Source organism: Typopeltis vanoorti, chromosome 11 (assembly GCF_054136105.1).
Source record: "Typopeltis vanoorti isolate ZY-2024b chromosome 11, IOZ_Tvanoo_1.0, whole genome shotgun sequence".
Lineage (NCBI taxonomy): Eukaryota > Metazoa > Arthropoda > Arachnida > Uropygi > Thelyphonidae > Typopeltis > Typopeltis vanoorti.
In genome coordinates this window covers 135,187,926-135,204,094 of record NC_143559.1, presented here as the reverse complement: position 1 = coordinate 135,204,094, position 16,169 = coordinate 135,187,926, and the positions used below count along the sequence as shown (strand labels likewise).

At 36.8% G+C, this 16,169-nt stretch overlaps 1 protein-coding gene across 1 annotated transcript in view; it reads right to left on the bottom strand.

Annotated features, from left to right (window-relative positions):
- The window catches only part of LOC150102081 (uncharacterized protein CG3556-like), an 80,641-nt gene that overhangs the window by 39,545 nt on the left and 24,927 nt on the right, over window positions 1–16,169 (bottom strand). Inside the window, exon 2 of the mRNA XM_090400831.1 lies at window positions 10,768–10,875. Coding sequence (XP_090256957.1) covers window positions 10,768–10,875 — 108 coding nt within the window. The remainder of the gene's footprint in view (window positions 1–10,767; window positions 10,876–16,169) is intronic.

Below are 16,169 nucleotides of genomic sequence, written 5' to 3'. Positions count from 1 at the left end.
CAAAACCTAAAAGACTGTTTAATCGATTTTGTTGGAGAACTATTTAAAAAACATACTGCACAAATTACAGAAAAATTTAACCAATACGAGGCATTTATTAAATTTAATAATGACTCGATAGAAGATATGTTACAGACCGTTAGAGAAATTAAAAACTGCATCAAAGAGCTAACTGAAAGACAGCATAATTTAATTAAAGAGACAACGGACCTACGGCAAGAACTAAACTCTCTAAAGCAACAGTACGAGCTCTCAAACCAACAGCAGCACAAAAATGACCTCCTCATAAATGGTCTCCCAGAAATAGCTACGGAACCTCTAAGAGACACTGTAATACAACTAAGCCAAAAAATCGGCTCCCCCATTGAACCAAGAAACATCCAGTCAGTGCATCGGTTACCACAAAAAAGGAAAAGAGAAAATAATACCCGTCCTTCTCCCGTCGTAGTGCGACTCACCAACAGACTAACAAAAACTACACTTATAAAAGCTAGCAGGATTAAAAATCCAGTAGTAAAGGATCTGAAAGGAGACCACGACAACACCCCAATACACTTGTCAGTATACCTTACTCCACACTATCAGAAAATATTCTACCAAGCAAGGAAAGTAAAAACAGAAAACAATTACCAGATTATATGGATAAGAGACAGCAAAATATTCCTTAGAAAGACACAAGACTCAAAACCAATCGAAATAAAATCCGTAGATGACCTCAACAGGCTGTCACATCGAAAGGAATATTGACAACTCGTACAGAAGGACCAGCACCCCAACCAACATGAATGCACACCATCAAGCAGACGTAATCACCCCGGAACATGATAATTGCCACATTCTGAAATCAATAAGAGAATGGAAACAACTGACAATCCCCAAAAAAGGACTATCTATTCTCCACATCAACATCAGAAGCATTCAAAAATACTGGCTGACCCTGCAAGCTTATCTGAAGGAAGATATAGACGAAATAGACATTTTAATACTGACTGAAGTATCTACGACAAACGAAGAGGCATCCTCCTACCAAATGCCACACTTCCAACACCACAAACACTCCAGACAAACAAAACGAGGCGGTGGTATAATAATATTTACCAAACATAAACTAGAAGTAACAGAAATAAACTATAAATTAGAATACGCAGAAAACATATGCATCGAAATTAAAAACATCAAACAAGAAAACTACCTGATATTAAACGCAATATACAGACCACCCAACTTAAGCACCACAAAATTCCTAGAAGAACTAAACAGATGGCTTTCAGCCACGAAAGTAGGCACCTCAAAATACTTGATAATAATAGGAGACATTAATATAAACATTAGGAACATAAATAACAACACAGAACAATACCTAGACCTATCATCGGCATATAACATAACCCCATCCATACAGTCGTATACACGAGAAGAGATAATCGGAAACACATTGTAAAAGATTACATCACAATTGTAATGTATTATAAATACTATGTATATATATATATATATACGTGTATATAAAACCATTGTTGTATCTATGTATGTAATTTATCTGAGACAATAAAATGTTTAAAAAATAAAAATAAAATAAAAAAAAATAAAATAAAATTATTATTATATTCTAAATTCAAAAATTCTGTATAAACCTTATTGTAAATATTGTAAATATTATTATTGTATGTAATTTATACTGAGACATAATAAAATGTTTAAAAAAAAATAAAATAAAATAAAAAATATTATTATTATTATTATTATTATTATTATTATTATTATTATTATTATTATTATTATTATTATTATATACCAGTTTATAAGGATAAGAGACAGCAAAATATTCCTTGGAAAGACACAAGACACAAAACCAATCGAAATAAAATCCGTAGATGACCTCAACAGGCTGTCACATTGAAAGGTATATTGACAACTCGTAAAGAAGGACCAGCACCCCAACCAACATGAATGCACACCATCAAGCAGACGTAATCACCCCGAACATGATAATTGCCACATTCTGAAATCAATATCAGAATGGAAACAATTGACAATCCCCAAAAAAGGACTATCTATTCTCCACATCAACATCAGAAACATTCAAAAATACTGGCTGACCCAGCAAGCTTATCTGAAGGAAGATATAGACGAAACAGACATTTTAATACTGACTGAAGTATCTACGACAAACGAAGAGGCATCCTCCTACCAAACGCCACACTACCAACAACACAAACACTGCAGACAAACAAAACGAGGCGGTGGTATAATAATATTTACCAAACATAAACTAGAAGTAACAGAAATAAACTATAAATTAGAATACGCAGAAAACATATGCATCGAAATTAAAAACATCAAACAAGAAAATTCCCTGATATTAAACGCAATATACAGACCACCCAACTTAAGCCACAAAATTCCTAGAAGAACTAAACAGATGGCTTTCAGCCACGAAAGTAGGCACCTCAAAATACTTGATAATAATAGGAGACATTAATATAAACATTAGGAACATAAATAACAACACAGAACAATACCTAGACCTATTATCGGCATATAACATAACCCCATCCATACAGTCGCATACACGAGAAGAGATAGTCGGAAACACAACAACCTCAACCTGCATTGATCATATAAATATATGATCTTCACTTCGATGCAGATCAAAGTTGGAATAGCCATACAAACTACCTACATACCAAGCTTAGGATAATAGCAAGCAAACTATACAGATAAAAGACATTGCCCCAACCCACATAAAAATACTAATCTATAAAGCATTATGTGAAAACATTTTAAGATATGCAATCACATCATACGCATTCTGCGCAGACTACAGACTTCACAGGCTACAATGGTTGCAAGATAAAATGATAAAACTGATATTCTGGGAACAACCCACTCTTATGCAGGAAGCATGGAGAAAACACAAAATATTTAAGGTGAAACAGTTACGCCACTACACAGTCATGTTAAAATACTACTACAGCCCAACATATAGAGTAACCAGAACAACATATCAAATAACAAGACCACAGTCAACAAACTACATAACATATAAGTACAACAATCAAAACGGCAAAGCCACCCGAAACTTCTACGTACCTGACATGATAAACAAACTGCCGTTCGACAACAGAAACCTAGGAACATACAGAGAGCTGAAACAGGGACTATATAAATATTATAGCGAGAATGAAAATTAGAGCAATTCCTGTTTCTCTCTCCCCCACCACACATACACACACACACAAACCTATGACAATCCCCCCTCTCAAAAACTAAAACTACAAGAACACAAAGAAACAAACACACCATGTCTAAATCCAACCCTATTTGCACAAAAAAATAAAAATAAATAAAAAAAGTTAAACTGTAATATCAGTCGAAGTTTTACAAGCACGTACCAACAAACAGTAAAATCAACACCTGTCTTGTGGCCAGTGTAGGAACACAACCATGAAACCACCACCCTCTATCATCTATTATCTTCCTCAGATAAGCTCTGCTAAGCTTCGAGGAAGAAAATTACTAACTTGCAAGTATCTGTTATACACACTTGTAATGCGTTATAAATAATATATATATATATATATAATTACTACAGCAACTATGTATGCAATTCATCTAAGACATAAAAAAAAAGAAAAAAAAGAAAAAGAAATTATTATTATTATTAGAGGGCGCTGTGTAGGCAAACGAACGGTTGCATGGTTGTAACGCTGGTCCCGTTTTTATAGTTTTAATGTGGTTCTAACTCCTGTTTTTAATTTAAAAGTGTCGTAAAGTAACTCTACTTGTCACGCTGAAGAAAGTGACATTTAATTCATCAAAATCGGCCAAGTAGAATCCAAAATCTGAGTGTGCTAAAAATTGAAGCATACACTACGGTTGCTAACGAGTATAGAACAAAGGACGTCGCCAACTTTGCCGCTGTCCAAAGGAAGAAAGGTTAGTCATGAAGTGCAGCAAGTGCCTGAAGGAATTACCATCCGACGGATATCATATAACCTGCAGGAAATGCCATAGGAATCTTCACTTTACATGTTCTGGACTTTCAGAAACAACCTGGCAACGCAAATCCAATGCCAAAGGAGAAGAATGGAAGTGCCTAAACTGTAGAGAGAACAAAGAAACGCCACCACCCACGACGCAACTGATTACGCCGGAGGCAGAATCGGATGATGAACTGAACAGACAACAAAACACCGGTGAGTCTTATAATTTGAGTTCCATAAATTTATTACTAGAAAAAGGTTTAGAAAATATAAAAGCCAGCTTGGTAGATCTTGTCCAAGAACTATTGGATAAACGGTATAAAGAAATAACAAAAAAATTAGCGAATATGAAGAGTTTGTTCAATTTAATAATTCAAAAGTCAAAGAAGTCTTACAAACGGTAAAAGACATTAAAACCAGCATTAACGCATTAACTGATAGGCAGCACAAATTGACAAAAGACACATCGGAACTCCGTCAAGAATTTAATTCCCGGAAACTACAATACGAAGTTTTAAACCAACAACAACATACAGAAGACCTTGTCATAAACGGTCTTCCAGAAACAGAATCCACAGAAAATCTCAGAGACGTAGTTTTCAAGTTAGGCCATGTAATTGATATCCCCTAGAGTATAATGATATTCAGACCATAAATCGGTTTCCCAGGAAGAACAGAAAACAAGGCTCGCCACGACCCGCACCAGTCATAGTTTGTCTGACAAGCAAGGCTACAAGAGACAATCTCATAAAAGCCAGCAGACTGAAAAATCCAGTAGTCAAGGATTAAAATGCATTGCAAGACAAAACGCCAATCTTTCTATCTGAGTATTTAACACTTTTCAATCAGAATATTTGTACCAAGCAAGAAAAGAAAAAACAGAAAAAAAGTATCAATTTTTATGGATCAAAGACGGCAAAATATTCTTGAGAAAGTCACAGACTTCAAAGTCTATACACATAAAAAGCTCGGAAGATATAGACAGGTTTCCAGAATGAAACAAAATACCCCAACTTAGTTCAATAAGAAGATCTCAGCACAACAAAAATGAATGTGAAACATCAGATAGATGTAATATCACCAGAATACATCAGTAATTTTACTTTCGAATCGCTTGATACATGGAAACATCACACAGTACAAGCGAGAGGTCTCTCAATTTTGCTTATTAACATCAGAAGCATCCAAAAACATTGGTTATTGTTACAGGCTTATCTGAGGAATAACATTGATATTATTGACATATTGATTCTTACAGAAGTATCCATAACTAATGACGAAGCGACTGCTTTCCAAATTCCAGGCTTCCAACAACATAGATCATGCCGCCAAACAAAAAAGAGGGGGTGGAATATTAATATTTATCAAACAAAAATTAATAGCAAAAGAAACGGCCTATCAGTTTGAGCATGCTGAAACCCTTTGCCTCGAAATCACTAATACCACCAATACACAGCATCCCAAATTACTAAATGCTATTTACAGGCCACCAGACATAAACATGATAAAATTCTTGCACGAACTTAACTGCTGGCTTTCAAGCCAAGAAATATGCTCAACCGAACACCTAATGATAATTGGAGACCTAAACATAAATATTACAAACGAAAACCAGAACAACACTGTACAATACCTAGACACATTATCCATGTATAATCTAATACCAAAAATAACGTCATGTACTAGAGAAGAAATATTCGGGAATACTATCACTGCCTCCTGTCTAGATCATATAAACGTCCGAGCACCACCAAATAGTTACATTGCGTCAGTCATAAAGTGCAAAGTGGCAGACCATTACTTCACCGCTCTAATCCTGCACACCAAGACAATATCCATGCAATGTCCCACAGAAGAAAAGCGACAGAAAACAATAATAGACGAAGAAATAGTCAAACACGAAATAAGAAAAACAGACTGGGAACACCTGGCATCAGATATCTTATACAATAACATTAAATTCACACTGGAGGAAATATATAAGAAAGCTGCAAAGAAAGTCCGAATTCGTTCAAAAACAACACAAAATCCTTGGATAACACAAAACTTATTCCTAGAAATCGACAGAAAGCACGCTTTATGGAAAGAATTAAAGCGATATCCAAATAACACAGCTTTAAAAACTGAATATAAGATAACAAGGAATCGCCTTACAACACAAATCAGAAATACAAAAAGAAGCTACTACAGAGACAAACTAACCTCGGCACAAAACAACATGAAACAAACCTGGCATCTGATTAATGAGATGCTAGATTTTGTTCCCAACACCACCGCATCCGAAACCATAAAACACAGCTTCAAGAAAGACGCAAAACCTATCCAACAACTAGCAAATGACTTTAACCAATACTTTGCAGACTCCATCCAAGAACTGCACAGAAATATTCCCCTAATCACAAAACGAGACCCTACACTTGGACCACAATCAAAACAGACATTACGGTTCCCAATCATAAAAGAAGCACAACTTCCCTCTGCAATGCATCAAATCAAACCAAACAAAGGCCCAGGAATAGATGGTATCAGACCTAAAGATATAAAGCAACAAGCAACTAGTTTAAGTCCTATCCTACTAAAACTAATAAATAATATATTTAAAACAGGACAGATACCAAGTATGCTAAAGACCGCCATAATCACACCCATACACAAACATGGAAAAAGATATTTATTCAGCAATTACAGACCCATAGCAACATTACCAATTATCAATCAAATTATGGAGCGGATCATACTGTAGAAACTCACAGCATACACTGAGACCTCTCATATTATCCCCAAAACACAATATATTTTTCAGAAAAATAAGGGAACAACATCTCTCTAGGAAGATTTTACAGACGTAATTAATACCGCCTTAGACAAAAACAAAATTGCTATGGTAGTCTTTATTGATCTAACTAAAGCATTCGATACACATACACATCAAACCTTGTTAGAAAAACTGAGGCCTGTTGGAATAGACGGGCCTCTTCACAGGTGGTTTACAAACTACCTTCAAAATAGAAAGCATATATCACACGTATCGGGTCAAACCGAAGCACAGAGCTACCAGTCACCTGTGGAGTACCACAGGGAGCTGTACTCTCTCCAACTCTATTCAACATTTACACGAACGATATTAATCAGCTACCACTCAAAGGTAAGATATTCCATTACGCAGACGATACAGCAATAATATACATCCATAATAACGCAAGCATAGCCCAAACAAATATGCAACATGACATAAATCTGATCATAGACTGGCTCACGAAAAACTCCATACACCTAACTCAGAAAAGACAAAATTAATGGTATTCAGAAATCCACTGACCCGACCAGTTGATAACAAATATATAACCATCCAACATCCACTTTCCAACATAAAAAACACAGAAAACAGCAAAATCACTAGAATCACTCAGGTTGAAACAATACGATACCTTGAAATTTACTTCGACGCAGATATGAACTGGAATAGCCATATAAAACATCTACACAACAAACTCCGAACAATAAGTGGCAAACTCTACAGATTAAAAGGCATAGTTTCCGTACGCCTAAAAACACTAATATAAAAAGCACTATGCCTAAATATACTAAGATACGCGATAACAACGTATACTTTCTGTGCACCCTACAAATTAAATAGGTTAATATCGCTACAGTACAAAATGACAAAACTGATCTTTTGGGAACAAAAAGAAAATCACGACCTTATAAACATTGCAATGTCAGAACACAAAATACTGACAGCAAAACGTTTATGTCACTATGCAGCTTTGCTAAAATATTATTTAGATGTCAACTATAGGAAAGTTAGAAATACATACCGTATAACAAGACCTCAGACTACTAATTATATCACATATAAATACAATAATCACTACGGAAAGGCCACGCGAAACTTTTACATCCCAGTTATGATAAACAAATTACCTTTTGAATACAGAAACCTTACAAACTACAATAGCCTGAAAAGAGCTCTAAGGACATACTATGAACATGAAACACGCACCCAAAATACCATACAAACTTAATGAAACACAATATATTCGTTCAGGCTTGCAGTTCAGCGACGCATCAATACATTCCAAGTTATTGCGTGTGTGTGTGTGTGTGTGTGTGTGTGTGTGTGTGTGTGTGTGTGTGTGTGTGTGTGTGTGTGTGTGTGTGTGTGTGTGTGTGGGTGTGTGTGTGTGTGTGTGTGTGTGTGTGTGTGTGCGTGCGTGTGCGTGCGTGCGTGCGCGCGCGCGAGAATTTCTCGATCATAGATTTCGTAGCTTCCCAACACAGCAAAAAAATAAATAAATAAACAATACATAATAACCAGCTGGCGTCATCCTCGGGTAAGCTTACATATAAGCTTCGAGGATGAAAGCAAAGAAATTAGTTCTCATCCAAGATGTATGATATGTAACCAAATGCATGTAATGTACGTATCACATGAAAACCAATGTATGTAATGTATGTATTATATGTAAACAAATCTACGTAATTTAAATATAACATGTAAACAAATTTAAGTAGTGTATCATATGTAATCAAATGTATGCAATGTGATAAAAAAAAATTCCTTTAAATGTAAATCATGAGTTTACACTATATGTTTGTGAGAATAAGGAAATATAATATTTAGTTTGCATATGTGTAAATACTGTTGTATAATCACACCTTTTCAAACTTGAAAAAAAAAAATAGTAAACCGCAACATGTAATATTATACAACTTATGTAACTCTGAACAATATAATTGTAAATAATTATTATGATTTTTATTTTAAAAAAAAAACTGTTATCATCATTACTATTTAAATCCCATTATATGTAGCACTAGTGCTGAATCTTGTAAAATAATATACTGAATAGATGATCATGGTACATATGTAAATATTTGCAAGAACAATAAAATAAAATAAAATAAAATAATATTATTGTTATTATTATTATTAATATTATTCTTACGGGCGACTCTAGGGAGTTCTTAGACTCATCGAGGGATGCTCTAAACATCATGTCCACACAACTATACGACATTCTCCCAGTTTCTATCATACCTTGCCTTGAACTCACTCACCATCATAGCACCCTCAACAGACTCTGGCAGCTTATTCCACTCATTTACCACTCTAAAAGTAAAGAACCCAGCTTTAACACCCTTGCTAACCACCCTCTTGCCCAGCTTCCATAGGTGTCCTCTAGTTCTCCCATCACCAGTCCTGATCTCCAAAATATCCTCTGAATTAATCCTATAGAAACCCTTTAGCAATTTGAATGCCTCAATCATATCTCACCTTTTCCGCCAATCAACTAATTTCTGCAACCCACAAATCTTCAACCTGTTCTCATAAGGTTCATTCCATAGACCTGCTATCATCTTGGTCAATCACCTCTGGATCCTCTCCTCCTCCTACCCATCAAGAAGAAACCTAGGTGACCAAATCTGGGCACAGTAGTCGAGATAAGGGCTTATCAAGGCTCGGTACAGTGGTACAATAACTTGCTTGTCTCTGGTCGTCAAGGTATTTTTCGACAACCAATAAGTTAATGAGCTGATTTAACTACTTTTGCAATCTTCTCCCCAAACTTCATCTCCGTATCCACCAACACTCCCAAGTCCCTGGCCTCATCAATCTCCTGCAGTACAGTTCCACCAATGTGGTATACTGCTGCTAATCTTTTCACCGCAAAATGCATAACCTTATATTTTGTCACATTAAATTGACATCCATTCTCCTTAGCCCAGAACTCCAATCTATCCAAGTCGTCCTGCAAGATTTTGACATCTTCTGCATTCACTATTGCCCTATCCAACTTTGCATCATCAGCGAACAAATGAACTGTTCCTCTTAGATCTTTCCCTATATCGTTAATGAACAAATTAAACAGCAGTGGTCCAAGAACAGAACCCTGTGGCACACCACTAGTCACGGGCCATCTTTTGGACTCTACTCCTGAATAAACTACTCTCTGATATCTCTCCATCAACCACCCACCTATCCATCTCACCAACCCTATATCCATTTCCATATGTTGTAGTTTACGGATTAGAATTCCATGTAGTATGCTGTCAAATGCCTTAGCCAGGTCCAGCAGTATCACTGTAAACCCATTACTCTTATCCAGTTCAGCCGTCACCTTGTTATAAAACTTGAGGAAGTTACTGAGGCATGATCTACCCTTCACAAAGCCATGCTGTCCACCTGTATATCTCATTTTCATCAATCCATTTCTGTATTTTTCCCTTGACTACTTTCTCCAAGACCTTGACAACGACTCCTGATATACTGATCAGTCGGTAATTTGCAACAGTAGCCTTGGATCCTCCTTTATGCAGTGGAACTATTTTCCCCTCTTTCCACACCTTTGGGACTAAACCAGATCCGAGACTCAGATTAAACAACATGGTCAAGGACACAGATAATTCATTAGCCGCTTCACTTAAGACCCGTGCCGATATACCATCCAATCCCACAGATGTGTTCACATTAAGGTTCTGTAATAGACTATTCACCTCCACTTAAAGTTAAGGTTGTTCTCAGTCAAGAAATGGTTAAGAGCTAGGTTTTTCTCCCAGAGAGCAGTGAGTGAGTGGAATAATTTGTCCTTACGAGTGGTGAGTGGATCTAGCGTAAATGAATTTAAGGGAAGGTATGATAGCTGGTTGGATAATTTACAGCCTCTCTCGATGAGTCCTTGACTCCCTGGAGGTCTTAGATAAGAAAAACATAATAATAATAATATTATTATTATTATTATTTATGCACGCATGAAATCAAGTCATGGATCATACTTACCGCAACCTGTTTCATCACTTCCGTCTCCACAGTCATTGGCTCTATCGCACACCCAATTGGCGGCGATACATTTGTCATTGAAACAGCGAAATTGTTCTTCGTTGCAACCTGAAAATTAAAAATAAAAATCTTCACAAAATGCGTCATCCATATGTGAGCATCTTCATGGTGATAACAGGAATTTATCTGAAGTGGACTGTAGATTTTCTCGTGTTCTTTAGGTCTATCTGTTTTAGAAATGAAAAAGTTCAGAATAAATAAGCTACGTCACTTCCGAATGAAACCCATTTCCCCATCTGTAATTGAAAGTCGTCATTTATAATGATTGGAAATGATTTTCAGTAAATTGAGAATCATTTGTGATAGACTTCTTTTATTAAAATAAGTAAAAGGATTTCTTGCCTTCCTACCCAGACAATCAATCTCCAAGTTGGATATTATCTATCCATTGACTTTATGCATCCGAAGGGATGGTGAATTAGGGCGAGGCAGTTATCAATCCTGATGAAATGTTATTATGGAAAGATTTGTTGAAAATGTAAACAGCAGAAACGCACCGTCACTGAGAAAGTCGGAGCAGTGAGAAGTCGGTCATTAACCACCTAATTTCTCTCTTCTGTACTGAGTCAACTATTTCAGGGAGCTCTTTTAGGGGAGCAACCTGAAATGTGAGAACAACATTCAACCATTAATCATTGCTGATCATTTAACTTATTTAACCTACGAAATTAACTGTTCGGAGGTTAAATGAGCCTCAAGAGAAAAATAAAATTTAGCTTTTCGGATGCTGTGGTGGTTACTTGATTCGCAGTTTGTTGCTCCCCAAAGGCAGCTAAGATCACATTGGAGTGTTACGAAGGATATAGGAGGATGGATGATTCAATTAAAACATAAATAAGAAAATAACATCTTATGTAAAACAAAATAACTTTTAAAGAGTTCAACATCACTGCATAAACATATTATTTATCAGAAACAAATCCACCAATCAACTCCTTGAAAAGTTAGAATCTCGCAGTTTGTTCGAGTTAAACAAAACCTACCTGAGTTCAGGTGGTTCAGCAAGATTACTATTGCAAAGTTCATGCAGAGGTGGGTTATCTGTCCTCAGTAGCAAGGATATCTAAGGTAACTTGTGACCAATACGGATCCTAGCAAGAAGAATCCGCCTTCTGTTTCTTATCAGCTATTCACATAATTGGATGCCGAGTGATCACTCCCGTATCTCATAGGAGTGAAGGTTTCTGCTAAAATAAATGGGAGGGTCGTAGACACCCTTTTCACACAGAGCTAGTAACAATCACAAACATTCTTGTCCACAGTAGGATTCGAATCTGCAGTCTCTTGGTTGGAGAACGGATAAACAAACCATTCGGCCAACCAGGCGGGCTCTCTTTTCATTGCTAATTAATCTCATGCAACTTATAAGTGTTTACTGTTAGGATGACTGCCGCTGATCTATCAGCACTGTGTTTAATAACTGCATACATTGCATTTGCATATCATGCTGGAAGGCTTCCTTCCAGCATGATATGCAAATAACACCAACCAAAAAGGGAGCAGGCAATCAGTAGATAGATAGATAGATGTGAGAGAGAGAGAGAGAGGATCATAAAACTGTAGCGTGAAAAGAAGGCAGCAATGGCAAACACAACCAACTTGGATGTAATCACGTGAGTCTGTGCAAATCCTTCATGACCTGTGCCAAAGGTGCTAACGATCAGCCAACAATTCTGCTATGATATTGTTGAGAGCGATATCTTTGCACCAGTTGCGGATAGAGTGTACAAGGGATTTCAATCTGGAAGTGCGTTTTGAGAAGAATAAAAAGGATTTTCCTGGTGAAAATAAAATATTTAGTAAAGCTTTCCTGTGACGAATACAGCGATCGACTCAGCAAGGAAAACATGCAACAAAGTGGTTTACAAGGAGAGAAAAGTTAAAATATCGCTTTGGCCTCAAAAAGTTAATGAGGTAGTCCAGGAAAAGAATAAATCATAAACGAAGTTCAAGCAAGTAAGTGAGTAGGGTGCAGAGAAAAAAACGTAAAGAATTCTTACCAAAATCTTCCCAACAAAAGTGATGGGAAGATTTTGGTAAGAACACAGGAGATAAATAACAGGAAAGTGGGAAAATGTTCCGGTGGTTACTGAAAATATTAGAAATGGAGAAAAGAGTGCTCTAAACGAAATCAGGGAAAGATACTCTGAATGTCTGGGATCTGAATAACAATTAAATGAGGCAATCAGTGAAGAGGACGTTAGCAGAAAACATCAACGAGAAATATAGCTATGAGTTTATTAATATATTGGAGGTAGAAAGAAGCTATCAGATAGCTGAAATGTGGCAAGGCAGTTGACCCGACGATATTCGATCATAAATACTCAAATAGGTGCCGTAGAAGGTTTGAAAATTGCTGCGATACATGAATCAGAAGTTCTGGTCAGAAGGGAAGTATTCTTCAGGTAATATTTATGCAATCATCAATTTTACCTGCATAATAGGATAACGAAATTAGTAGAATTAAAATGGCCATAGGGGAATTAATAGGAAGATTTTCACTTCAAGGGAAAACAATCCAGAAATCACACGAATGGAATAAGGATTTGTCTTTAAGTTTTGTAGATCTCAATTACCCGTATGATAAAGAGGAGGGTGAGTTAGAATGCTTCAGTTACATGCTGTAAATGAGCATCGCAGTTGGATCGAGTGTTTAAATGGTCTGCATTTAAACAGTTAGAATCGAAGAATATACAGGAAGTCAGCTTTAAAATAAAATCAGATACAAGGCAACGATGCACAGTCGATCATTGTTATTCATCTGTTCGGAGAAGTAACGTGAGGGAAAGGAGGCACTAAATTCGATCGCCTCAACCATTTAATTCATGCAAGATGATGTTATGCTGCTGAAAAACTCACAATCTTCGAAGTCCTTCACTATTATTGAATTAGTTTTTAACAAATTAATCAAAAAAAGGAGGTTCATGGAATGTTTGGAATAACAAAATGGTTTCCGCATTCCTTCTATTGCTTTGTGTGTGTGTGTGTGTGTGTGTGTGTGTGTGTGTGTGTGTGTGTGTGTGTGTGTGTGTGTGTGTGTGTGTGTGTGTGTGTGTGTGTGTGTGTGTGTGTGTGTGTGTGTGTGTGTGTGTGTGTGTGTGTGTGTGTGTGTGTGTGTGTGCGTGCGTGCGTGCGTGCGTGTACGCACATATACAGTATATATATATATATTTGAAATAAAGTGAAAGAAAATTACGACTCCATCTTGAAGTGTACTCAATAAAAAAAAATACTTTGATGTTTCAAAATATTTTTCATATATATATATATATATTTCAAATATATATATATATATATATATATATTGAGAAAAGTTATTGTTGGTGATATACAATCCTGTTTGTGTATTGAAAGATATCACCGCAATCTTCCAACTCAAGAGGTTCTTAATATTTTAAGTAACAAGATCTCAAAAAAGGTTTGCTCTGCTATCACATTGTGTTAACTCAGACAAACTTTGGGTTTGAAGGAAAAATTTATAAACAAAATAAGGGATTGGCAATGAGCAGCCCCCTGTCTCCAATACTTGCTAAATTTTTTTTCGAGGATTGCGAAGAAACGGCATCTCCTCTGCTACACTTAAGCCTAAAATATGGCTCCGATACGTTGATGATTATTGCTTATTTGGGAATACGATATAGATAATCTTCACATTTTTTCAAATCACTTAAACAACTACCACTCAGATTTCAAGATCACCATAGAAATGGAAGAAATTGAATCTCTGCTTTTTTTAGACGTCAAACTTACTAAGATGTCCAACTCCATAAAAATCTCGATCTGAAGAAAATCAACACACACGGATAGAAACCTGCATGCGTGCTCACACCACTGTCCAGCACAGAAGTTGGGTATCATCTCCACTCTAGCGCATCGTGCCAGGTCTGTATTCTCAGATGAGGAAGAGCTAAAAATGAACTACAACATCTTAAAATAACCTTCGCAAATAATGGCTAATCTTCAAAAACTAGTAATAAAGAACTGTACCGCCCTCATCAAAACAACGTAGAAACTCAGGACAACCCCAAAGGTTATATCTCTTTACCATACAATAGCTCGCTCTCCCAGAAACTAAGAAGAATGTTGAAAACAATTAACATAAAAGCGTGCTTTTCTACTCTTCCTAAACTCAGGTCAATTCTAAGCAAACCCAAACAGGCTCACAACCATCTTCAGTTTCCACGGGTGTATAAAATCACATGTGACTGCGGGAAACCATCTTATGGCCAAACTGAGAAGACCATCCTCCTACTTATCGAGGAACATCAAAGGTACTTCGCTTACAACAGAACCAGAGCAAGCGCCTTCTCAAGCCATGTCCTGTTCTCGGGAACACAAATAGTGAAGGCCGCCAACATAACAACATAAGATAAATCGGACCACAACATCAAACCTTCGTATATGTCACGACGAGGTACAACGCCGCATAGCTGAGTCTAAATTGTCCTGGACTCTCATCACGTAAACAGTAAACTTAGTTATAAATTAACGGACTCATTTAGCTCTGCTATCAGATATTTGCGCACTGGTGAAGTCACACGCTCGCAGTTGCCTAACAATACAACTTTAGTCCGGACTGTAGCTTCAATTCAAACTTAGCTGTAGTGTGTAGCCGATTTTGCAGGTACAATGTTTCTTTTTGGTGTTTTTATGTTTGCTTTCAATGTTCTCACAACTCAAGAAGTGGGGCTTTCCGACGAAACATGTTATGTGTTAAATAAAATGAATTGTTCGTCTAATTCTCGGAATTCAGTCAGTAAAAAATATGAACATATATATATATATATAATAACCTCAAGTGCTCACTCTAGTGAGTACGGCCACGACGAACCCGAGGCACCTGAAGCTGGACCACACCTTACTTCATGTAATATACACCTATTATATTATCTGTAGACTGGACCCTACTCTTCTTTTCCTCTGTATTTCTTTTCATCTTGATCCTTCCACCCATGCTAATAGAGTATTCGAGGGCTAGGGGTGATTCTTTCCTATTTTCCTATTTTTCCATTTCATGCAGTGGGAGTCAACCTTCTCCTCAGGTACCTGCCCATCCCCAGTTAAAAATGATGAAGACATATAAGAACTCTATACCGCATCGGTTGTCTCGCGAGTTACCAAGGATCGCAATGGATGTTAGGCTTCCAGGACATCCAGTGACAAGTGGGCTACAGGAGCAAGATCCACAGAACTCGAAAGTGATTACCAGGAAAACGTGGAGAGTGGCAAAAAATCGACAAGCATGCAGTGCTTCTACGGTTCAATTCGTTCCAAAGCTGGAACGAATGTTCCAGCTTTGGCTTGAACGGCACCCAAATTCAGAAATTTCATTCGAAAGGCTG